Source organism: Kogia breviceps, chromosome 17 (genome assembly GCF_026419965.1).
Source record: "Kogia breviceps isolate mKogBre1 chromosome 17, mKogBre1 haplotype 1, whole genome shotgun sequence".
Taxonomy (NCBI): domain Eukaryota; kingdom Metazoa; phylum Chordata; class Mammalia; order Artiodactyla; family Physeteridae; genus Kogia; species Kogia breviceps.
This window is the reverse complement of record NC_081326.1, coordinates 41659259-41685004: the sequence shown is the minus strand read 5'-3', so window position 1 is coordinate 41685004 and position 25746 is coordinate 41659259. Positions and strand designations below refer to the sequence as shown.

Genomic DNA, 25746 nt, shown 5'->3' with positions numbered 1-25746 from the left:
GGTGGTTTTGATCACTGCTTAGATCAAGAAGTGATCAAAACCACCCAAGAAGTTCTCAATAAATATTTGAGTAAATGATTTAATGAGTTTTGAGTTTCCTCCTGCCTAAATTCACTCCACCAGAATAATGGTTCTCTCACTTTACACTCAAAAATATTTGAAATGCTTTAAAAGCCACCCCAAGCTTTCCTTATATGAACATAGTCATTGGTAACAAGAACTGTCTCAGTAAAGCATGTTTAAATTCCAAAATGCTTACAGCAGACACTTGGTCATGAAATGAATACATATATAAAGACTAAAATAGGACTCTGGGCTTCCCTGGTGGCACAGTGGTTAAGAATCCGCCTGCCAATGCAGGGGACACGGCTTCGAGCCCTGGTCCGGGAAGATCCCACATGCCACGGAGCAACTAAGCCCATACGCCACAAATACTGAGCCTGTGCTCTAGAGCCCGCGAGCCCCAACTAGTGAGCCCACGTTTCACAACTACTGAAGCCCACGAACCTAGAGCCTGTGCTCCGCAACAAGAGAAGCCACCGCAATGAGAAGCCCGCGCACCGCAAGGCAGAGTAGCCCCCGCTTGCCGCAACCAGAGAAAGCCCACGTGCAGCAACGAAGACCCAACGTGGCCAAAAATAAAATAAATAAAAATAAATAAATTTATAAAAAATAGAATAAAATAAAACGGGACTCAGCTCTGAAACAAGTTTACCTGTGTCTATGCTACACATTGGAGAAAGTGCCTTCAGTATTTCTTCCTCTTTGCCCTTCAACTCCAAACAACAGTAGTAGGATAAATCCTGCAAAAAGAGGGAGATACAATCAAAAACTTGAATTTCCATTGAAAATGTAAGTGGCAGTGCCCTACTTTTTGGAAAGAAAATATGTGTTTTATCCCATATCCACAGAGAAGCTCAAAGTAGGGTGTAAAAACTACTGCCTCTAAGTAACGGATTATCCCACCCCAAAACCTACCTAAAGTAAAAAAAATCAGAGTAGAATAAGCAAGACAGTAATAAATTCAGCAATAGTATGTTAAGGTTGCTCACTTTGGTTACCTAACTCAGGACCTCAGGATTACTAAACACTGAGCCTAAAGACACACGTGGCAGTTCATCCCATATTTCTCCACTGCTCAGTCTTGACCATGATATCCAAATTTGACTACACAATGTACCAGGAAAACTGAGAGCAATCAGAGTAAGGCGGCACCAATTTAAATAAGATGAAGAGAGCTCAGACTGCGCTAATAAAATCAATTACATTAAAGAACCCTAATAATGGTTAACGGATACTGAAAGGTTACTGAGTGCCAGCACTGGGCTAGCTCCTTACATGGACTGCCATTGAACCTTCCCAAGACCTGATGAACCAGGTACTATTATTGTAATCTTATTTGACAGATGAGGACACTGAGACAGAGACTGTTACTTGAACAGAGCCATATCATCAGTAAGTGGAGAAGCTGGCGTTCAAGTCAGGCTCACTGACCCCCGAACCAACCCCTTCGCCACAGCTCCTTTAAGCAATTTCAGTACACGCAGCAACTGAAACTAAAATGACAAACTCACACTAATCAGTGCTATCACCCACACACAGAAATCTTCCCAGCAACAGCGATCCACTCTCAGCTGTCAGTGGCAGACGAACCCCACCAGAGTGTGTACAACTGGGTGACAGCAGCGAATGATGGTTAAGAGCATGGAACTCTGGAACCAGACTGCCTGGGCTCAAATCCCAGCTTCACCACTTGTTAGTTGTATGGCCGGGGATAAACTGCCCAACGTCTCCGTTTTCTCATTTGCAAAATGGAAATAATGGTAAAACTTACCCCATACTGTTGTTGTAAGGATTACGTGAATAAACACATGCAGAGTACTAAAACAGACATAAAGTAAGTACTCAAAAATATGTGTTATTACTAGCTATTATTTTTATTACTTAGGACTAATCAAATGTAAAGAAAATACCTGATAACCTCAGCAAAAATTCTGTCCAAAATGAGAAGTAACTATACGTCTGCCTTAAAATTTGAGAGATGACAGAGTACAGTGTAAAAAGCAGAGGCCAGGGGAATCAGCTCCCAACGTAGCACTGGGGAGGGCCTATCTTGCTACGTGGGCCACCAACAAGCTGTGCAGCTCTAGGCAAGTCACTTCGTCTCTCTGGATCCCAGGCTCCTCAACAGTCAAAAGGAAGAATTTGACTATAATCCATGATTTCTGCTGCTGAGTCTTCAAATCAAAGACTCTTAAAAGGTTCTTGTATTTACTTTACACCCATTAGGATGGCAATTATCAAGAAAACAGAAAACAGCAAGTGATGGTAGGACATGCAGAAACTGAAGCCCTTGTGCACTGCTGATGGGAATGTAAAATAGTGCAGCCTCTATGGAAAGACGTACTATGGTTCCTCAGAAAAATTAGACATAGAACTACCACATAATCCAGCAATTCCTGTCCTGGGTATGTACCCAAAAGAACTGAAAGCAAGGAACTGAAGAGATATTTGTACACCCATGTTCATAGCAGCATTACTCACAATAGCCAAACGGTAGAAGCAGCTCAAGTGCCCATTGACAGATGAATGAATAAACAAAATGTGGTATATACATACAATTAAATATTATTCTGCCTTAAAAATGAGGGAGGACTTCCCTGGTAGTGCAGTGGTTAAGAATCCAACTGCCAGTGCAGGGGACACGGGTTCGAGCCCTGGTCCGGGAAGATTCCACGTGCCGCAGAGCAACTAAGCCCATATGCCACAACTACTGAGCCTGTGCTCTGGAGCCTGCGAGCCACAACTACTGAGCCCGCGTGCCACAACTACTGAAGCCCGAACGCCTAGAGCCCATGCTCCACCACAAGAGAAGCCACCACAATGAGAAGCCTGCGCACCGCAACAAAGAGTGGCCCCCGCTCACCGCAACTAGAGAAAGCCCGTGTGTAGCAAGGGAAGACCCAATGCAGCCAAAAATAAATAAATAAATAAATAAAATTTTTTTTAAAAAAAAATGAGGGAAACTGACGAATGATACAACATGGATTAATCTTGAAGACATCATGCTAAGTGAAATAAGCCAGTCTCAAAAGGAGCTGGCTTACTGTATGAGTCTGCTTATACGAGGTACCTAGAGTAGTCAAATTCATAAAGATGAAAAGTAGAATGGTGGTTGACAGCGACTGGTGGAGAAAAGAATGGGGAGTCAGTGTTTAATGGATGCAGAGCTTTGGTCTCGGAGATGAAAAAGCTCTAGACATGGACGGTGATGACAGTTACACAACAATGTGAATATACTTAATGCCACAGAACTGTATACGTAAAAATGGTTAAAATGACAAATCTGTTGTTATGTCTAATTTACCACAATTTTTTTTAAGGTTCTTGAATTGATTATTCTGCTACATTGCTCTCAAGAGGTAGCAGAGGATGCTAATACTAATGGCTTTCAAAAGTTGGCCAAGGCCATCCTGCCATGGAAAGATAGGCCCTCTGCAAAGAACAAATTTCTGAACATGTACTGGAAGACAGAGAAAGCTACTGAATTAGCAACTGACCGGGGATGGGGTGGGGTGGGGGGAGGCGCAGGAGAAGATAGGACAGCCAAATAAATACGATTATGCAGCTCTAAAACCAACTGTCCTCTTAAAGAGTTTAAAACAAACTTCCCAGCATAGATGGTTCTCAAATATCCATGGTGGTGAATGACTGCTGAATGAATCCCGAGCATGACCAAGACCCTACTTATTCTGCAGAACTAATCTCGCCCTACGTTAGCCCTGCTCTCACTCTCTTCATCTTTGTCACAGTGAATTTATTTCAATCCTTCCCTCCTATCTGGCTGCCTCTGCCTTCACCCACTCTGCTATTTCCTTAACCCTTCGAGCTCAGCACAAGCATCACTTCCATGGGGAAGCACTCTTATTCCTGTTACGAATGGCCACGGTATTGTATAGTATTCCCTTACAAATGTATATTTGGCTAATTATTTGATTAATGTCAGTGTGCCCCAGTAACTTTAAGCTGCTTCATCTCCAGCATCTGGCAAAACGCCTCTTGCCCAGTAATTGTTTTTAAAATGAATAATCTTAGATAGGGCTTTGGCATACCATGAACTAGTCTAAAAGTCTAAATCAGGAAGGGTCTAAACGAAAATAAAGGGGAAAGCCATCAGAAAAGCATACCTGAAGGAGGCAGCGGCTCGTCATGGCTCGATAGCAGGCTCTGTGGCTCTTGACTGTCGGCCTCTCCCCCAGGCAGTAGCCCCACCTCTTGACCATGTGAAACCGCTTGGCGTGCCAGATGTGAGTTTCTAGCCATTTGTTCTTCTTTTGTCTCCGGTTAAATTCTAGCATCCGGTTTATGTGACATCGTCGAGCTTTATGGCACTTATTTTTTGAGTGTTCTTTTTTCTGATGAACTGCTTTCTCTGCCTATAGTTTCAAGAAGACAGGCAGATCCTAGTTTGTAACCATCTCAAAACAAAGTTAAATGTCAGGAATTCAAACAGCTAATTTTAGGTGAAGTGGAGTACCTTACAGACTCCATTAGTTTGCTTAATTTTTTAACTTGGTGATTTCTCCGACGAAAGTAGAGGAGGCAACAGAAAGTGAAGATTTTAGAAAAAGGCAAACGTAGAAAGGAAACACAGTTCTATCACTTACTAACTGGGCAAGCTTTGGGGCCTGGGAAGATTACAATATTTATACAATGTTCAACAAAATAACTCAAACTTATTTGTGGCTATTAATATTAGAAAGCAAGAAAGAATAAATCAAATGCTAGCTTTGTGTTGATTTTTTTAATTGTTTTTTAACATCTAAGAATATAACTAAACCCAAAACTTAGGACCAAAGATATAAAAGTAGGGAAAACCTTCACATTTCATATCACTTAGGTACTGACAGACAAATGCTAAATGCTATCACTAGGAAACAGACCTCACATTAAATCTAGAGAGAAAAAAATTTCTGTTTAGTTTTCATTCTTTACTTCTTCCATAGCTAAGCTAAACTTCTGTGGGAAAAACTCTTTTCCATTAGTTCGTGGGCCCCTTAAGAATAAGGACTTTACCTTAATGGACCCTAACCCCACCACCAGCATAAATACCAGTACACAGAAGGCACTTGATAAATTTTGAATCAATTAGTAAAGACATAGGGTGGTTAGACAATCAAAGAATGTCCAAGCCAAGAATTTTGGTAAAGCCAAAAACAACTGGACTTGAACAAAAAATTAAATCCAAGTTCAAGTTTTCAACATTAAAAAAAGACAAAAGGCAAATACTAGGCATTGATGCTGCCTTTTTTAACCTTCCAACTCTCAACTGGTCACACCCCCAAAGTGCAGAGCTAAAATTACTTATCTGGTAAGAACGTCAAATTTTCATTTTAAATCTGGCAGGGGAACATTAACTGTTTAACATCATAAAGAGAGAGAGGTTCCAAATGCTGTATTTAAAAGTAGCTGTAATATCCAACGGCCTGCTAATTTTGGAAGGGAGTGGAGGTAGAGGTGGGGAAGATAATGATTAAACCAAAAAATATGCAAAATGAACATGTTGTTTTTAGTCTTCATTTTAATAAATTGTTAAGTTAATACTTCTCAGTTTCCTTTAAGAACCACTAACCTAAACATTTACATTAAGGGACACTTATACCTCTTTCTGGGCAATCTCCTGTAACCGTCGAGGAAGGCGTTTGACATTGTGACTCATGGCTCTTCGTCTCATGTGCCGTGGCAGCGTCTGGAAAACCAGTGAATTAGAAGATTTCTGGGCCACTGCTTTCAACATGGCACTGATTTCAGCAGCTCGAGCTTGAGCAAAAGTAGAGGCTGCCGAAGAAAACACCACCGTCATTAAAAACTCATCTTGAATTGACACTTTTCCTGGTAGGCTTCAGAAGGAAAACAGATTTGAAGCACATGAGCTTACAATTCACCCACTACCCTAACTCCTAATAGATTAACACCAATAGTTGTTATTTCTGTTATATGACTATGAAACTAAGGATTCGGTTTTACTTTTCTAATCAGAAAAAATTTAGTTAAAAAATAAGGTAAAAAAGAGTTTTTTTAAAAGAGAGAGCTGGGCTTCCCTGCTGGCACAGTGGTTAAGAATCCGCCTGCCAATGCAGGGGACACGGGTTCGAGCCCTGGTCCGGGAAGATCCCACATGCTGCGGAGCATCTAAGCCCATGCACCACAACTACTGAGCCTGTGCTCCACAACTACTGAAGCTCACATGCCTAGAGCCCGTGCTCCACAACAAGAGAAGCCACCACAATGAGAAGCCAGTGCACCGTAACAAAGAGTAGCCCCCACTCACTGCAACTAGAGAAAGCCCATATGCAGCAACAAAGTCCCAATGCAGGCAAAAATAAGTAAATAAATTTAAAAAAATTAATTTAAAAAATTAAAAAAACAGAAAGCTACATGCAATATAATCACAACCATTCTTAAGTGTAATAATCCCACAAGAAAACAAAGAAAAAACAAAATTTTAAATGATTTTGACTCCAGGGGTTTTCTTCCTTAATATGTCCTGTTTTTTTTACAAATATGTGACCATAACTATTTTTAGTTTTCTTTATTGAAAAATAGACTATTTTTTCTGAATAATAAACAGAGCACTGGAGAAATTTAAATGAATTCCCCAAGAAGGCATAAGGAAACACCAGAAGGCACGCTTAAGGTGTGTACAAGGAATACAAGGTTATCAGGTAGTGAGGGGTGACAGTGAAGGGGGGTATTGGGAAATGAGACTGGAAAGGGCCTGGAGACAGGTACTTACAGGTCTTGGTTGCCCTCAGAGTGTGTTAAATTGGGTTTTATCTTTGGAGATGCCGTGCTGAGGAGTGTGGATGGCGTTTTATACTTTTTTAAAAGGGGGGAGGGGGTGACAAAGATGACTTGAAGACAAAGGAACAGTTCACAGATCAGAACCTCTAAGAAGACAGTAAGAGAGAGGAGGGAGCCTGAAGAAGGGAGAGCTAGCAGGCTCAGGGAGGCTCTGGTCTGAGTCCAGGCTGGAGGTGAGAGATGAGCCCATGTGGACGGAGGGGAGGAGAGAGACGGGGAGGCGGGGCCAAGGCCCGGGCCAGAGAGAAGGCATTAGAAATCTGGCTACAGGAGAAACAGAGAGCTCCCGGTACAGTCAAACTTGGCTTCTGTACAAATACCTACCGGTTATATACTTGGGAATCTCCTGAGAAGTGCCCTCGGGACCTGCTTTCCATCCTCCCTTTTTTTTAAAGGTTACCCTGGAGGAAGACTGCTCCTTCACATCAGACTCAGCCAGTGAATGGTGGGTCATTTTGGTTTGCCGCTGTCGTGAAGTTCCAGAATGAGGCTCTAGTACATTTTCAAAAAAGAAAACAAAAAGAAAAACGTCACTTTTATCAGAGATAAGGATTAGAGTGTGGGGTGAAAACTGATCAGGTTTTTAATCCTGCAACCACCCTGTAAGTGGCTATTACTGTCCTCCCCTTAAGGAGGAGGGATCTCAGGCAGGGAGGTGAGTTGACTTGCCCAAGGTCACATAGCTAGGAGGCAGCACAGTAGCTAATCATGTCAGTATGACACATGAAAGAACCTTGGGTATAACAGATACGAGGGAAATTTTCTCCATATAAATAGTGCAATGCGGCTTTTACACCTAAGCTCCCTTAAATACTATAATCCACATGATTTTGCATATGCAGTCTTTCATCATAATTCTCTGGCACACTCAAGTTGAGAGCCACTATGCTAAGAAAGAAATAAAAGCAGAGTCTCTACACAAATGTCTAGGCATTCAAACCATTCTGACTTTAACACAATATCTCTGTGAATACAGGGAAAGATCAGTAGAGAATTTTACAGCCTTCCTGTTTATTTTCATGGCAGTGATAATTATTAAGCCCCTATAATCATGAAACATGTTGCAAGGTCTGTCATTGTGAGGTTTAAATGAGATAATGTGTGCTATGGCTTCTCACTTGGCACAGTGGGCATCAATGTTGGATCTGAATCAATTTTCTATTGCTGCATGATGAACTGCCAGCCCCTTCATATCACTTTACAAGGTTCTAAAATCAGCACACAAGTTAAACGCAGATATGATGAATGCACTGCATTTCTTTTAGGAAATATAGACGTGACAGTTAATAATAACGTTAAGGTACAGATAAAATATATCAGCTGTAAAATACCTACAGCCAATTCTCATTATTCCCAGCAGTTATGTTCTAGAAAGTCACAGCCAACACTGAACTAGTGAACACTGAACCACTGCTCCTAGAGAAAACAAGTATGTATCTATGTACGTACGTATATATACATCTCACAGAGATTATGATCTTAAATCCTAAGAACAACTCATCCTAGTAGTTTCTATTTCCTTTCTTTTACAAAGAGAAAATGAGGTTCAGAAGTGTTAAGTGACCTGCCTGAGGCTGCCCCACAATCGGAATTCAAACCCCGGTGAGAGCTGGAGCTTCTTGCACTACAATGCCCTGTCCCACCAGTCTCCTTCCTCTGGGCATCTCTGTAAGAAGCTGAAGCAGGAAGGCACTGGCAACCTCCACTGGGAATACCCACGTCAGGTGACTCAAAATTCTCCCCACTCTTTGCATGTCCGTGAATGACCATCCAAGTGCCACGAGTATTAAGTTTGGGGTTACAAATTTAGCAACTAGGTGAATTTGCAAATACAAAACTTGCAAATAATGAGGGTCAACTGTATCTATTTTTAACTCAACTCCTTTATCATTTAGATTATGACTATATCAAAAGGAGCTGACAGAAGCAATCTGATGCAAATGGAAGTATGTGTAGAGAGCACCATGTTTATCTTACCTTTTTGAGACTGGAAAGGTTTTCCACCTCCATTATGGTACTTTACACCACTATCAGCCACAAAGCCAGAGGATAAAGTCACATTGGTGGGCTGGTTTCTCATTTTCTTAGCATGTTTCCTTTCTTTTGCATTAGACATTTCTGGAAAGCAAGTAATAAATTTAGTACAGGGAGAAGGAACTTCTTTTCAAAAATAAAAATAAGTTTAATGAATAAATGTTCACGTGACACAAAATTTGATTCTTCAATATAATAAATCTCCATTTATTATAGCTGGATTGATGATATCAAAGCGTTATCATGATATTGATCTACAGCAAGGACCCAAAACCCGATTCAACAGAAAAAAATAATTTTGTTTTGCACTGTCAAATAATTAAGTCACATACCAGTGTTGACACTGCATAAAGTCTATTGGAAGAATGAAAACTGAAGTGTGAGGTAAGATCCCTATGCCACGGTAAAAAAATTAAATTAACTAAACCAGTTTATCAAAATTCTTACGTGAAACGAGTCACATGAATCAATGAAATATGGGACACACTATTCAGATATGGTAACCTCACCAAAAACTGAACATAAATTACTGATGTTTTCATTTCTACTGCTGAGATGAGGCCGGCTGTACCTTTAATTTAGAATAGCAAAAAGATTTCAATTTGAAGTAAGAAGGACAAAGGACAAAAACCTAGTGGAGCCTGACTACACAGCAGTTCTCAACTCTCAAACTCAATGCCCCCTTTCTTTTACTGAATAGTTTGAACACCTGTTTTCTATTTTTAACTGAAATTCATTAATTACATAACCTACTAGACACATAACTTTTATCAAAACACGTCCTACAATACGTGTTCTCATTGCGATGCAAAGGAGAACTAAAAGTAATTCTAATAAAATAATATCTATTTTCTGTATGTAAATATTTCAACATAACTAGATGGCATTATGAAATAGAGATATTTTTAACCCAGGGAGATAATCACGGACACAGGTACCAACACAGGCATGGGTACAATCTGTAGAGCTGGAGAAGGGTCCTGAAGCTCCCATGCAACCGTCATTAACTCTTTCCTTGCTGAGTGCAGGGAGGTCGGACACAGGGAATGGTCCTGCAGAAAAAGGGGGAGACTAGGAGGCTGGGAAGTTCAGAGTCGCAGAACCAAGCTATTCTCCAAGCATTTAAATGTTTTAATACTAGTCTTTACTCATACCTAAACATAGAATTACGTGTCTGGGGCTTCCCTGGTGGCGCAGTGGTTAAGAATCCACCTGCCAATGCAGTGGACACGGGTTCGAGCCCTGGTCTGGGATGATGCCACATGCTGTGGAGCAACTAAGCCTGTGGCCCACAACTACTGAACCTGTGCTCTAGAGCCCACGAGCCACAGCTACTGAAGCCTTCACGCCTAAAGCCCGTGCTCTACAACAAGAGAAGCCACCGCAATGAGAAGCCCATGAGCAGCAATGAAGACCCAATGCAGCCAAAAATAAATAAATTAATTTAAAAAAAAAAAAAAGATTACATGTCTGCAACCACTACAAAGGCAAAGTAATACCGGTGTGTTGTACTAGTACCTCTAAGAGAAGGTAGGTAATGCCACTGGCGACATAATTTCCCAGATTGGTAAACACTCTTTGGTAAAGTACAAAATTTTTTTTAAAAAATACAATCTTGCCTCATTTACTGTATTCCTGGAAAATTCAGTGTATATTAAATCCATGAAGCCGATGCTTTTATGCAAAGCAGAGTCAGGTACTACACACTGCAGGATGGCTAACATCCCTGACCCTTGCCCAGTAAATGGCAGCAGTGTTACCCCAATCATTATGCCAACTAAAACACCCGCACAAACTTTCAAATGCCACACCCGGATTTGTACCACGTCCAATAAGTAGCACTGAATTAACTACCTTCCATTCACTTACCACCTTTCCAATGCAAGACTTCACGCAAAATTAAGAGTAACCTAATGTGGCATAGTGTTTAAGAGCCTTCACTATCTTAACACTTTTTAGTTATATAATCTTAGTAAAGTTACTTTCCCTCTTTGAGCTTCAGTCTCTCCTTCTATAAATGGGAAAATTCAGCAGGTTGCTATGAGTATTAAATAAGGTAATGTACATAACACAAACCATGGGGCTTTGCATAAACTAGGGGTCAGTTTATGGTAGCTCTTATTCTTAAATAATAAATGAAATAACAGAGACTTATGTCATTTCACTTTCTCACTCCATTCTGCTTTGACCTAAGTGAAAGACAAGCAGATCTACACCCCAAAACATTTTTCAAACTAAAAAATATGTAGGAGGTAAATGGAGTTCTACAGAGCTTGTTGGCTAGTGAAGGACATGATTCAGATCAGTCTGTATTAAGAACCATTCAAAATTATCCTACAAAACAGTTTACTCCACCTGCTTGAATCAGAACTTGCCCAGCAAAACCGAGCAAAACCTGGGAACCCTGGGTGGGACACCAGGGTTAGGGTAACCTTCAGAAGTCACATCTCTGAGCTTAGGTTCGAGAGCAAAAAATTAGCAGATTGAACTAGCAATGATCCTCCAACAGTTCTGACAGCAGAAGAGAATGAATATAGAATACATCCTTATCAAGTCTGAGGATGTAGTTTAAAATAGCTTCCAGAAGGAATCTTAACTCTTACCTTAACGTTCATGTGAATTTTACATCTACTTCTAACAATCACGGTTTGTATTTGTTTCCATATCCAGGTAGTCAAAATTTTAATGAGCACTAAATATGTGTCAGGCTTTATAAAAGTGTTTTCTCCCAAATCTTCAAATTGGACATGTCATGTTTTTTCATACAGTATATGATCCCCTGGTTAATCAGACACACCCTTTGGTAGAGTAGACTCTGGTTTGAAAACCTGGGGATTAAAAGGGTTATGTCTGATTTCTTTCAATCTAAAAAGTTGGTGACTCAGACTTAATATAAAGTCTGCCTTATGAATACAGGTATGTTGTTTCACAAGAAATATTTTACTCAAGTTTAATTATTTGTAATGCTCCAAGAAAGTGCCTTATTTAAAGAATCATACGGTGAACTGTTTTGTAAGTTACAAACACCTCCTAATTATCCAGTTTAATCAAACTTAACAAGCTTTTGGGTACCTACTATGTACATAATAGCTTTGGGCTGTGTGTATACCAAAGTAGTACACGGGTGCGGCCTCCTTCCTTAAAGAATCTCAGGCAGCCGATACCTACTGAGAACTTCCTGTGTCAGGCACTATTTCCCATGCCTCACTCATCTAGTCTCACAACCCCATGAGGGAATTACTAGCACTATCCTCATTTCATAAATGAAGAAACTGAAGCACAGAGAGGTCACACGAAGCTTGTGGTTGTACTGGGATTCTAACCGGGCAGTCTGGCTCTATTCACTATTTTTAAAACAAAGAAAACTTAGGCACTTCCCTGGTGGCGCAGTGGTTAAGAATCTGCCTGCCAATGCAGGGGACACGGGTTCGTGCCCCGGTCCAGGAAGATCCCACATGCCACGGAGCAACTTAAGCCCATGCGTCACAACTACTGAGCCTGTGCCCTAGAGCCCGCACGACAGAACTACCGGCGCCGTGTGCCACAACTACTGAAGCCCACGTGCCTAGAGCCTATGCTCCGCAACAGAAGCCCGCGCACCGCAACGAAGAGTAGCCCCTGTTAGCCGCAACTAGAGAAAGTCCGTGCGCAGCAACAAAGACCCAACGCAGCCAAAAATAAGTAAATAAAATAAATTTGTTTTAAAAACTTAAAGAATAAGACCACATATAATAAGAAACTAAATTTTGCAGTATAGCACAATAGGAAACTGGAAAAGGGAAAGAAATGTAAATCTGTGAATCTGCAGGAAAAGTCAATGAGAAAATAGGATTTCACTAGTTGGAATCTAGGGAAGAAAGTATTCAGGAATTATGCTTTGTGAATTCAGGAGTGAGGATGCTGGATGACTAGACTAGAATGGGAAGAGACAGGAGAAGGGGATAAAACTGAGTAGGCAAGGGGAGGCCACAACTCTAAACCAATGAAAAAGCCAGAAGTTGGAAAGCCAGAACCTTAGCAGTACGTAGAACAAAATGAGGGGGAATAACGAGGATTTTCTTATATTCCGTTTCAGAAGCAGGGTAGGGCAGGGATTTTGCCAGTCTTTTTCACTGCTGCATCTCCAGGACCTAGCCTTGCACAAAGCAGGGACTCAATATATATATTTGTTGAATGTACACGTGCACGCATAAATGGAGTGAAACGTGCCTATAATGCGTATATTAACAGTAAAAAATATTGAGCCAAGTGCCACCGCTTCTGATACAGCATGACCGAATATCTGCCAAGAGAACAGCTCTGGGGCCACTTGCTGGACCAAGACCTATAATCTCCTACCTGAAATCAGATCCCAGTCACTAGGCTTCTGCTGAGATAGAAAGGGAACGCAGAGACACCTTGAAAATCTTGGGGAGCTCTCCCAGAGAAGGGACCATGGGAGGGGGTAGGTGAACAATGCCCAGGTCTCAGCGTGGTCCCCTCAATGACCCATATTATTGCTTTAGGATGTGCAAGGCTGCTCCCAGGACGGCCTCTGCCCGGAGGTGCAATGCAGAGAAATGACAGACACAGTGGGCTCGGTCACAGGGGCTGAAGTGTAAGTAGATGAAGTAGGGGGTCCCCGGAGAAAGAGAAGCAGGCATGAATTTCTTGACATAAGAGAAGCCATTTTTGGCCCAAGCCATTTCGTGATCTAAGCCTGGCCACAATGCTTGCCTTTAAACAGGTCTCAGTAATAGTGATCTTAAGGGAACTAAAGGACAAACGACAGTTATCAGGCAAGAGAAGTAACAATAGTAAAAATTAGATGTAAACTCCCATTTTTATTTCCATGACAAAGATTAGCCTGAAGCACTTTCTTGAGCTGTTTTGCAGAATCTGAACCTCCTGGAGCACTCAATCACCAGATCAACAGAACCTAACCAACGATGATGTTGACCTTTCTTATGACCCTCGAGGTTTCAACTAAAGCTTGGACTTTGTTGACCTTTGCCACAATTCAATGCCGAATTCCCCTCTGCTGGAGCCCCTTCATGAATATGCATGTATCCTTAGCTTAAAACTTCCCCAATTTTTCTGTTGGGGAGATACTGCTTTGGGAAAGATCCCCGGTGTTCTCCTTACTTGCAGCAAGTAATAAATCCTTCCTTCTCCTGATCTTTGTCTTGGTTGGTTTTTTTGGTTTTGTTTAGTTTTGTTTGTCTTGACACCCACCAAGACGTGAACCCAGTTCTTCAGTAACAGAAAGAGGTGCCAGGCAGGAAGAGGGGCCCCTGCGCAGGCAGCAAGAGAAGAAGAGTAGGTCTGCTGGGTGTGAGGGAGAGAATCGGAGGGGAGCCCGGCCAGTACTGGGGTGCCGGTGGGGACCGCCACACACACTCCCCCATACTTGCGAACCCTGGCGGACGTCAGCCCCTCACGACCTACCTGCCAGACGTTCCGTGGTCCCAGGTCAGGATGACAATGTTCTACCACAGTCCCCGACGCGACATGCGCGGCGAGCGAGCTGGAGGGCGCATGCGCCACTGTGACTGTGGCCTCCACGTGGCCCGGAGTCGCACGGAAACTACAACTCCCAGAATGCCGTGCGAACACCCCTCCCTCGCCAACCAGCGACGCTTTAAAGCAGGGATTCTAGCCCCAGCTGTTAGACCCGTGAGACACGAGTAGGAGCAGCATACGTGGTAGTTGTCTCCGAGGGCCGGCAAGGAAAAAGGATTAGCCATGTCGTCTTTGATCAGAAAGGTGATCAGCACCGCGAAAGCCCCAGCGGCCATTGGTCCCTACAGGTACATGAGGCCTGTGGGGGCTGAGAAGGACGCGGGGCCTGTGGGGTCGGAGGTTGTGGGGTCGGAAGTTGAGGGCTTGGGCCAGGCCGGGTCCGAGCTGCGGCGGGCCTTCGGGGTTCACCGGGCAACCTCATGAAACATGCTGAACCCGGAAATGGAACCCGGGAAAGCGGGAAGCCCACCGAGAGACCCACTACGTGTTATAAAATTATCAATTTTGTATTTAAAATTATAAAGAAAAAAGATAACGGTCTGCAAATCAGGGGAAATGACATGAAATGAAAGATAGGAAAGTTGGGAGCATGTTGGAAAACAAACTATAGGGAATTAGAAAATTAGAAATGAGAATATCTTGTTTTCTAAATAACCGTGAAATGGGGTGAAACAAATTTTATTTCTAAATTTAAATTGATATTGTTTTCTTTATCAAAAAAAATTTTAAACATTTAATGCTGTTGAATTGTGTACCTTAAAATGGTTAAAAATTTTTTAATATAAATTTATTTATTTACGGCTGTGTTGGGTCTTCGTTGCTGCGCGCGGGCTTTCTCTAGTTGTGGAGAGCAGGGGCTACTCTTCGTTGCGGTGTGCAGGCCTCTCATCGCGTTGGCTTCTCTTGTTGCAGAGCACAGGCTCTAGGCGCGCGGGCTTCACTAGTTGTGGCTCACGGGCTCTAGAGCGCAGGCTCAGTAGTTGTGGTGCACGGGCTTAGTTGCTCCGCGGCATGTGGGATCTTCCTGGACCAGGGATCGAACCCGTGTCCCGGGCATTGGCAGGTGGATTCTTAACTACTGCGCCAACCAGGGAAGTCCCTAAAATGGTAAATTTTATGTTTGATGTATATTTTTTATCACAGTTGAGAGAAACAATGGCGGTGCTTCCTTTATCCAAAAACGAATAAATTGCATTTAAAGTTGATGTGTTTGGCTCTCTTTCAGGTCTCAGTGTAGCTTATGCTTTTTCTTGAGACCTTATCCTAATTCTGATATTTAGTATCCTCATTACAGAAATAATCAGTTCCGAAAATAAGCACTTTGCAGAAAAGTGTACCCTCACAGGTGTATCCTTAATTGACCCTTCAGCAGTGATTAACCTTGTCTAGTTACTTATTTTCTTAAGAGTGCTCTCGGCATTGCTTTCTTTTGCTTGTTTTACAGCTTTATTGAGGTATAAGTTGCATACAAAATTCACCATTTTAAGTGTAGAGTTCCATGAGTTTGGGTAAATGTATCGAGTCATGCACCTACTGCCACAATCAAGTTTTTGAACATTTACATCACACCCCCCCTTGCAAAAAAAATCCCTCATACCCGTTTGTGTTCAATTCCCACCCCTACCCCTGACCCCAGGCAGCCACTAATCTTTCTGCTGCTTTTTTTGTTTTTTTCTAGAATTTTATATAAGTGGAATCAAATAATATGTAGTCTTTAGTTGGATCTATCCATGGGTGTTTTTTATTTATTTTTTTTCCTTTTTGCTATCATGAATAATGCTATTCTGAATATCCATGTAAAGTTTTCGGACATATTTCTTTTGAGTAGTTGTCTAAGAAAGAAGTCGCTGGGTTGTATGTTATGTGTATGTGGGTTTTTTTTTTTTTTTGGCCGCACCTCGCAGTTTGCGGGATCTTAGTTCTCCCACCAGGGACTGAACCAGGGCCCTCGGCAGTGAAAGCGCGTCCTAACCAGTGGACCACCAGGGAATTCCCCGTTTAAATTTTTAAGAAACTGCCAAACTGTTTTCCAAAGCGTGTGTACTATTTTGCATTCGCACCAACAAAGTATGAAGGTTCCAGTTTCTCCACATCCTCATCAATACTTGTTACTATCAGTGATGGTTTATTGTGTGTGATGGTATCATAAGTGTGGCTTTGGTTTGTATTACTCCTTCATTTTTTGTATGTCTTCTTTAGTGAAGTGTCTGTTCAGATCACTTGCCAATTTTTTACTGAGTTGTCTTTGTATTATTGAGTTGTAAGAGTTCTTTATATATTCTGAATACAAGTCCTTTGTTAAATATGTGTTTTGCAGATATTTTCTCCCAATCCGTGACTTGGGCTTTCATTTTCTTAAAGATGTCTTTCAGGAAGCAAAAGGTTTTAATTTCAATGAAGTCCAATTATCAATTTTTTTATTTTACATTTTGTTCTTTTTGTGTCTTAGCAAAGAAATCTTTTAGCATTGAGTTTTACATTTTATATTTATGTTTCACATATATCCTGGATTTCTGTTCATTGCAGTCAGGCTGTGTTAGTCGACAGGACCATTTACATTTCAGGACAGCTAGGCATGGATCCTGCAAGTGGACAGCTTGTGCCAGGAGGGGTGGCAGAAGAGGCTAAACAAGTGAGTCACTTTCCACATTTGAAGTTCCCTTCTCTACTCCTTTTTAATATTGAGGAGTATTAAGAATCCATTTGGCTGATTTGTTTATTACAGAAATAATCAGATAAGTACTTTTTAAGTTACTGGTTAACTTAAGAGAGTTTTATGTCAGTAGAAAGTTGGAAATGTGATGAATCATTTAACAACCAAAAAAAAAAAAAAAAGATTTTACTTTCCAAGATGACCTTAAACCTGAATTATTGGATATCAACTAAACTTATTGTGGTAATGATTTCACAGTATATACATGTATCAAATCATCATGTTATATACCTAAAACTAATAAATGTTATATGTCAATTATATTTCAGTAAAATGGAAGGGGAAAACCCTGAATTATTGAAAACATCTTGCCACTTCCACATGGGTTGGGAAATTGTTTTATCAGGGCCAATGACCTGCAAAAAAAAAAAAAAATCCACCACCACAAAAGTGAAAGTCAACATTTTGTTAGAAAGAGAAATATCAAAGGTTACATGCAGTACGTTTTTTAAAATAAGAATGGGGGATATAATTCTAATCCAATGAATGGAATTAAATTATAATTTAATACATTCACTGAGTCATTTGTAATATCCAAAGATAGAAAACAACCTAAATGTCCATCTATAAGGAACTAGTTAAATAAATCATGCTAGATCTGTACAACTAAATTCATATGGAAAGATCTCCAAGATAAATTATTATATGATAAAATAAAACTAAGATGCAGAACAGCATGCACAATAAGCTACCCTCTGTGTGTGTCTCTAAGGATATTTACATTTATGTTGGTACAAGCATTGACTGTCTCTGGAAGGATATACAAGAAACTAGAAACAGTGGTTACCTTTGATGAAGGAAACTGGGGAAGGGGAGTAAGGGTGGAAGACATCTTTTCACTGTATATGCTTTTTTATAGCTTTCGAATTTTTTGTCATATCTGTGTATTACCTATTTAGAAGATTATTTTTTTTAAATCATCAACTATTATAATGTGACCAATCAAAGTAGAAGAATGAATTGAAAAATAATAAATTAAAGACAGGGTAAAAAGCTAATGTTTTTTCAAAGCCCAGAATATCAAACATGTACACAATTTACTACTATTGTTTTTTGAGAAAAAGGAAAAAAAACTTTTTAAAATCAAATATTGCTTTAAAGAAAACAGGTTTTAATGCTTACTAGCTCATACTTATCCTCAGAGTGATATGGAATTAGGAGCCCCAGTAATAATTTCTGTTTTAGTTTAGTGGACATTGGCTGAGAATTTCACCATTCTAGCACTGAGGAAGAGACTTCAGTCTTTCTCCTCACAAAAGGAGGCAACTTCTCACTGTATTTCAGAAAGATTCATTCCATTAAAGAAAGCCAAGAAGCAATTCACTTGTATAGAGGTGGCCTACAAAGAGTAGAATTTCCTAGAAAAGGGATATTTTTCTGCAACATAGGCTATTTAAGGAGATATTAGTAAAGATGGTTAATTGAATTGAATTAAAGCTTTAATGTAGCATCAGTGCCTTAGGCCTTTCTTACCTCGGTTCACAGGCTCTTACAAACATGGGTGAAATTCTGAAAGCAGCAGGCTGTGACTTCACAAATGGTGAGCAACTTGATATTATTTCACATTTCTGTTTGATATTTCTTTGGTCTTTGTGAAGGACACATGGCATCCAGTAATATGTCATGCCGTATCTTTGTTATTTGAAGTTGGTTTAATTTCAATCCCATTTTAATAAGACAGTCCAGAGCCATATACATAATATCAATGAAAAAGTAATCATTACTCAATCTAAGAAAAAAATGGAAAATTTTATTTGACCCAACCTGAGGATTATAACCTGGCAGACTTCCAGAAAGATCAGAGGACTGTTCCGAAGAGGTAAGGGGAAAGGCCAGAATATATATGATTTTGGCAAAGGGGTACATGCAGTCAAAATGGCACACATTTTGGTAGAAGGTTACTGCTGTTCGCGAGGAACAGATATCTTAGTTAATGGTTTTATTGCTTCTCTTAGTATGGGAACATGTGGAAAACTAGGTTCATAAAATTTTCTCCCAAAAATATCTGCAGGCCGGTTCTGCCAGTTTTCCCAGAGCACAAAGTGCCTTATCCTGATCTTTTCGCTGAATTCCTTTCTCAGTGTATTGTAGGTCAGCGACTACAGTGGCTAATGGCTTAATTCTTGTAGAACTGGATGGTGGGCAACATTCTTACTTCACAGTCCCCTCTCTTTCGATCTTAATTTCAGCCAAGGTTTGGGAGGCATTTCGTGACCAATTTGTCCCGCGGTGCTAGAAATGCTCATTCCCAGGTCAGGCGAGGATTTCATTGATATGCCATGCCACTCAATGTGCTATTAGTGGACTAAAGCTCTGTTAATAGTAGCCAAGAGCCAGGAAATGATTCTCTCTTGTTGCTTCTTCCCGTATCTAGAGTTACACTATTATAATCATTGATCTTGTAGAGCTATATTTTAGGTGAATAATTTCAAGTCATCTAGTTATTATTTTTATTGGAGGCTCAGTCACATTTGATAATGCAAGAAACAATAATCTTGTAAAATAGGCAGAACACAAGTAATATAGCTAGTGACATTAATAAGGTCATAAGTAAGTAATGTTATGTTCTAAGGGGTTACATGGCTAGCAGAAGAACTGAACTTTATGGTTGGGCAGGTATTTCTGTTGTTGGAGGGGTCCAGCTAATGCTCAGTGCAGATGCACACTGCACACTAGAGGGGAGAGAGGAGGACTAAATGGGCAGAGACAAAGTTTTTGTATGTTTAAATTTTTCTTGTCTTGCCTTAAAATATGAATCTTACTTCATCAGTACTGTTTTTCTAAGTAATGTTTTGGATCAGACCAAATAACTAAATAAACCTAATGACAATGTATATATCTCCTAGTGGTAAAAACAACTGTTTTGCTGGCTGACATAAACGACTTCAATACTGTCAATGACATCTACAAACAATGTAAGTAATTTGGCTTTATTACTATTTTCCATTTTAAAGAGGAATATAGCTATTAACCTTAATAAGTGTCCATTATGAATTAGGAATGTTGGGAGATGCTAAAGAAATGGTCATAGATCCTGTCCTAAAAGAATTAATAGCCTGATTAGAAACACAGTGTCCCCCCCATGAAAACATCCAAGATACTTCTATTGCATTCCCTAGAATAGCATACTACAAACGGACAAATCATTTCCCTAAAGCTTAATTTTGTTATACCCTCCTCAGGCTTTCTAAGCCCTCCTAATCATTTTTCAACACATACATTGTATTTATTATCGCTGTGATAAGGTCTAGCCACCACCTCTGTTCTACTCTCTGAGAATCATTAGCTGGTTAGTTAATATTTCTGTGCCTTGGTTTCCTCATATGCAAAATGGGGATAAAACCTTATAAGGTTGTTGGAATTTTAAATGAGTTAATACAACATGTAAACATGTTAGAACAGATGCTGGCACGTTGTAAGCACTCAGTGTTATCTGTTATTATTAACATTGCTGTCCTAGTGGGGAAAGTGAGTATCCTTACCACCTGGTGAGATAAGACAAAGGTATAACACGGAAAAGGCATCATTACTTATAATTATCACTTTAAAAACAACCTCCTTCATGTCAAACAGGATTAAAGTGTCAGAGTATGTGAGTATTTTCATTGTTTTCCCCAGAAAACTAAGATATTTTTTAAAATATTAAACATCATGGGAATCATGGCAAAATATTTTATCAAACAAATATAAATATGAGCTTCTTTTTTTCCACGTTGCTTATATCTAACAACTGACACATATCTGAAGCGCTTACCAGATTCTTGATCCTGCAGTATTGAGTTTCAGCATAGTATCTGAAAACTAATTCTTTTAAATTTAGATTTCCAGAGTAGTTTTCCTGCAAGAGCTGCTTACCAGGTTGCTGCTTTGCCCAAAGTAAGTACACATTTGTCTTAAAATTAAGAAAATTAAAAATCAAGGCCACCCATGGACATGAACACAACAGAATCAGAGTACTTAAATTGTGAGAAAAAGTAAAATAGCAGCTGTATTGTTTTATTGTTACTTAGAGACTATAAATTGAGCCGGGTCTGTGAGTTCTGCAGTAAAAATTTTACTTTTCTATCATATAATAAAAAATCTAGGGAATTCCCTAGCAGTCGGTCTGGTGGTTAGGACTCTGTGCTTTCACTGCCAAGGGCCCGGGTTTGATCCTTGGTCTGATCCTTGGTTGGGGAACTAAGCCCACAAGCCATGCGGCGTGGCCAAAACAAAAACGAAAACAAAAAAAACACTAGACCTTCTATTAGAAAAAGTCATCTGAAAACCAGTGGCTCATAGATTTCTCACCATTCCTACTTTGGTATTCTAGTCGAACTAGAAGCTCTTCCTGTGCCCCTTAGCAGCACAGTATTTCTACCTATAAAGAAGCAGTTCTCATGGACTTTTGGCAATTTTCCACTAAAGAAATTTGTCTTCTATGAGTGGTATTTTTGTTGCTTGAATTTGTTGTTACTTGGAATGATCAGTATCTTCATATTTATTAAGGTATAGCATGTGGTGGAAGGAGCTCCAAACTTGGAGTTATAAGACATGGGTTTGAACCTCTGCTGTTTAGTTTTGTGTCCTGGGATGGGTGAAACAACCTTTCTAAGCTACAGTGTATCAACCCTCTGCATTGAGAGAACCCCTGATAATAGAGCTGCTGTGGGAATCACATGAGCTAACATAGACGAACACATTGAGCATGATAACCTGGCCTACTGTAGATTCTTGGTGTGTGTGCCCCTCCTTTACTTCTCTGATAAGTTTAATGTTAAAAATGCATATGTTGGGCTTCCCTGGTGGCGCAGTGGTTGAGCGTCCACCTGCCGATGCAGGGGACGTGGGTTCGTGCCCCGGTCCGGGAGGATCCCACGTGCCGCGGAGCGGCTGGGCCCATGGGCCGTGGCTGCTGAGCCTGCACGTCTGGAGCCTGTGCTCCGCAACGGGAGAGGCCACAAAAGTGAGAGGCCCGCGTATCCCCCCCCCAAAAAAAAAAAGCATATGTTAAAAATTGCATATGTTTTTAGTAGGTATTATGGTACTCTCTTAATTTATTCATTATTTTCCTGACAGGGAGGCCATGTTGAGATTGAAGCAGTAGCTGTCCAAGGACCTCTCGTGACAGCATCACTCTAAGTGGGCCCAGTGTTATTTAGTCTGGAATTTTAATAATGTTTTTAAATTAATGTCTTAATTTTTACAGTATTTGTTGGAAAGTGTAAGGTTGACTGAAATATCTGAAGTTATTATGGAAATACCATATAATAAGGGGAATTGAACATGAGTTGAAGATTAATGATGAATCTAGTTACTGATGTTATAAATTACACTTCTATAACACTCATTACTGGATGTGGGAAAAGAGACACTTACATAGTTACTCAGAAAAATAAAAGTAAAGGGAAATAGCATGTAGGAAAGATGAGTTACTATTCCTGAGAAATAATAAAGAGCACACCTAATTCAATTAAACTCTATTAATTTAATAGTGTGAACTATTCAGTTCTCATGTCAGATACATGATTCTGCTTTTACTTGAGTAAAATTAAAGCATTTAAGTTTGAATGGTAGAGGTAAAGGAGAAGAAACTGGACCAAATTTTATATAGATAATATTTTTCTAATGGAAATAAAATAGCATGCAGATTTTCCTTTGTGTGATTCTGTTCACTTATTTTTTAACAGTTTAATGTATACACTAAATCCTATTACCTAAATAAAGGTGGGGGAACTATGAAGTTTAAATTCCAACTTTTTTTCTCAAAGTTTACTTCTGGCTTTACATTTTTATGCTGTGGTAATAAGGCTAGGTATAACCATTTTGTGTTTGTTCTTTGAAGTCTTTTAACATTTTTAGAAACTACTACATGAATACCTCCTTGTTGTAGAATAAATTCCAACACAGAGTTATGTAGATTAAAAAGTAAAAGTCCCAGGACTTCCGTGGGGGCACAGTGGTTAAGGATCCACCTTCCAACGCAGGGGACATGAGCTCGAGCCCTGGTCCGGGAAGATCCCACATGCCATGGAGCAACTAAGCCCATGCGTCACAACTACTGAGCCTCCACTCTAGAGCCCGAGCCAGAACTACTGAGCCCGCAAGCCACAACTACTGGAGCCCGTCCACCTAAAGCCCGTGCTCCACAAGAGAAGCCACAGCAATAAGAAGCCCGCACACTGCAACAAAGAGCAGCCCCCGCTCGCCGCAACTAGAGAAAGCCTGTGCGCAGCAACGAAGACCCAACACAACCAAAAATAAATATATAAATAATTTTTTTTTTTTTAAAGTAAAAGTCCCCTTCACTCACTGGCCATTCCACTTACCTCCCCAAAGACGACCACTGCTAAGGGTTTTGAGTGTAACCAGCAGGTAGTTTTCTATTCATTATATACTTAATCATCTAGTTTGGTTTTGGCTTGTTTACATAAATGGAGCTTTACTGTATATATTATTCTACAGATTGCTTTCTTCTTGTCTTGAAGGTCTTCCATGTAACTACATATTGATCTACCTCATTTTTAAAGCTGTTGGGGAGTCATCTTTTGTGTAAATATTCCTTAGGTGATTTAACCATTGATCCAAACATTTCCATATTTGCAAAATTATTATATCAATGCTGCTGTAACATTCTTACATACACACATAACATTTTACATATACCTATTTGTTTGAGATTAATTTAGAAATGTCATGCTAATTTGAAAAGTTTGGTAAACCAAAAGATAATATTAGAAGCCCTTGGGAAGAGCAGTTTTAACACATTGACTAGAGATGCATTAATGTCTCTTGTTACCTGAACATTATTGACCAGAGAGACATATCAATATCACTTAATAACAAATCATCAGCCATAGGAGTTTCTGCAAAACTCGCCCAGTCAATAACGAGTTTAAGAGCACAGACTTTGGAGTAATTTTAATGGGATTCAAGGCCCAGATCTACCACTTATTAGCTGTATGATCTTGAGCTAGTTATTTAACCTCTTTAAGTCTCAGTTTCCTGAGAGATAATAATTGCACCTTCTCAAAGGGATGTTGTAAGGATTAAATAAGATAATGTATATGGAAAGTACTTAGCAGTGTCTAGCATACAGCAAAGGATCAAAAAAGCTGTCACTATTCATCAGTATTTAATAATTATCATATAGAATAATGTGCTAGATGGAAAAGTTTCTGCTACTTACATACCTAAATTTATCGACATAAAAGATAAGGATGAGGATTCTTCAAGGAGGTAGAGTTGGGGAGTGTAGCTCTATGAGTTGATAAACAAGATTAGGCCCTGAAAATTATTTTAGACATTTTTACATGAAGCAGTACGGTACAGTAGTCAAGGGTTTAGGCTCTGGAGCCAAACTACTTGATTTCAAATTCTATTCCACCACTTACTAGCTTTGTAACTTTGGGCTAGTTACTTAAGCTCTGTGTTCTGTTTCTTCTATAAAATATCTCCTTTGTTTCATCTGTAAAATGGGGATATCACTAGTACCTACATTATAAAGTTGTTGTAAGGTTTAAATAAGTTAATATGTATAGAGCACTTAGAATAATGCCTGGCACATAGCTATGATGATAATGATAGAAACCTTTCTGTTATTTGGCAATAAAAAGAAGTGAGGGAATTCCCTGGTGGTCTAGTGGTTAGGATTTGGCACTTTTACTGCCACGGACTGGGTTCAGTCCCTGGTTGGGGAACTGAGATCCTATAAGCTGTGTGGCACAGCCAAAAACGAAAAATAAGCTATCAAGCCACAAAAAGACATGGGGAACCTTAGATGCACGTTACTAAATGAAAGAAGTCAATCTAAGAAGATAACATACTGTATGATTCCAACTATGTGACATTCTGGGAAAGGCAAACTATGGAGACAGTAAAAAGGTCAGTGGTTGCCAGTGTGGCAGAGGAAGTAGGGGCGGGATCAACAGGTGAAGCACAGGAGATGTTTAGGGCAGTGAAATTACTATGTATGATACTGTAATGGTAGATACATGTCATGCATTTGTCAACCATAGAATGTAAAACTCAAAAGTGAACACTCATGTAAACTAGGGGCTTTAGTTAATAATAATGTGTCGGTGTTCATCAGTTGAAACAAAGGTACCACACTAATTAAAGACATTAATAATTAGGGAAACTGTGCAGTGGGGAGGAGGAGTATTTGGGTACTCTTTGTACATACAAATGCCCTAGAAAATTTAAACCTTTTTTTTAAGTACTGTAGTAATGCAGTCTGTGGTAGACTGTTAAGTGAAAGGTCTTTTCCCTTTCAGTTAAAAAATGTTGCTCATAGTTAACTGGTATTGCCTAAAAATATAAAGACTTAGGAAAGGGCTTCCCTTGCGGCACAGTGGTTAAGAATCCGCCTGCCAATGCAGGGGACATGGGTTCGAGCCCTTGTCTGGGATGATCCCACATGCCGCGGAGCAGCTAAGCCCATGCACTACAACTACTGAGCCTGCGCTCTAGAGCCCGCAAGCCACAACTACTGAAGCCTGCGTGCCACAGCTGCTGAGGCCCGCGCACCTAGAGCCCATGCTCTGCAGCAAGAGAAGCCACCGCAATGAGAAGTCCGTGTACCGCGACGAAGAGTAGCCCCGGCTCACCGCAACTAGAAAAAGCCTGTGCGCAGCAACAAAGACCCAATGAAG

General features: G+C 40.2%; 2 protein-coding genes across 4 annotated transcripts in view; one reads left to right on the top strand and one right to left on the bottom strand.

Moving 5' to 3' along the window:
- Positions 1-14427, bottom strand: part of POP1 (POP1 homolog, ribonuclease P/MRP subunit) — a 36288-nt gene extending 21861 nt beyond the window's left edge. The window contains exons 1-6 of the mRNA XM_059042459.2: positions 14326-14427; positions 8842-8982; positions 7189-7356; positions 5663-5838; positions 4188-4436; positions 716-803 (exon numbers count right to left, since the gene is read on the bottom strand). Of these exons, the coding sequence (XP_058898442.1) occupies positions 716-803; positions 4188-4436; positions 5663-5838; positions 7189-7356; positions 8842-8980 (820 nt within the window). The 5' untranslated portion in view covers positions 8981-8982; positions 14326-14427. The remainder of the gene's footprint in view (positions 1-715; positions 804-4187; positions 4437-5662; positions 5839-7188; positions 7357-8841; positions 8983-14325) is intronic.
- A 72-nt stretch (positions 14428-14499) lies between these two features.
- The window catches only part of RIDA (reactive intermediate imine deaminase A homolog), a 40539-nt gene continuing 29292 nt past the window's right edge, over positions 14500-25746 (top strand). For 2 of the 3 annotated variants that reach the window (XM_067018053.1, XM_067018052.1), the window contains exons 1-5: positions 14528-14687; positions 16927-17032; positions 18599-18653; positions 19960-20028; positions 20934-20989. In XM_067018053.1, the coding sequence (XP_066874154.1) occupies positions 14623-14687; positions 16927-17032; positions 18599-18653; positions 19960-20028; positions 20934-20989 (351 nt within the window). In that variant the 5' untranslated portion in view covers positions 14528-14622. Of the gene's footprint in view, positions 14688-16926; positions 17033-18598; positions 18654-19959; positions 20029-20933; positions 20990-22171; positions 24896-25746 lie in introns of those variants that run through there. The other variant, XM_059042492.2, reaches the window with a different exon arrangement.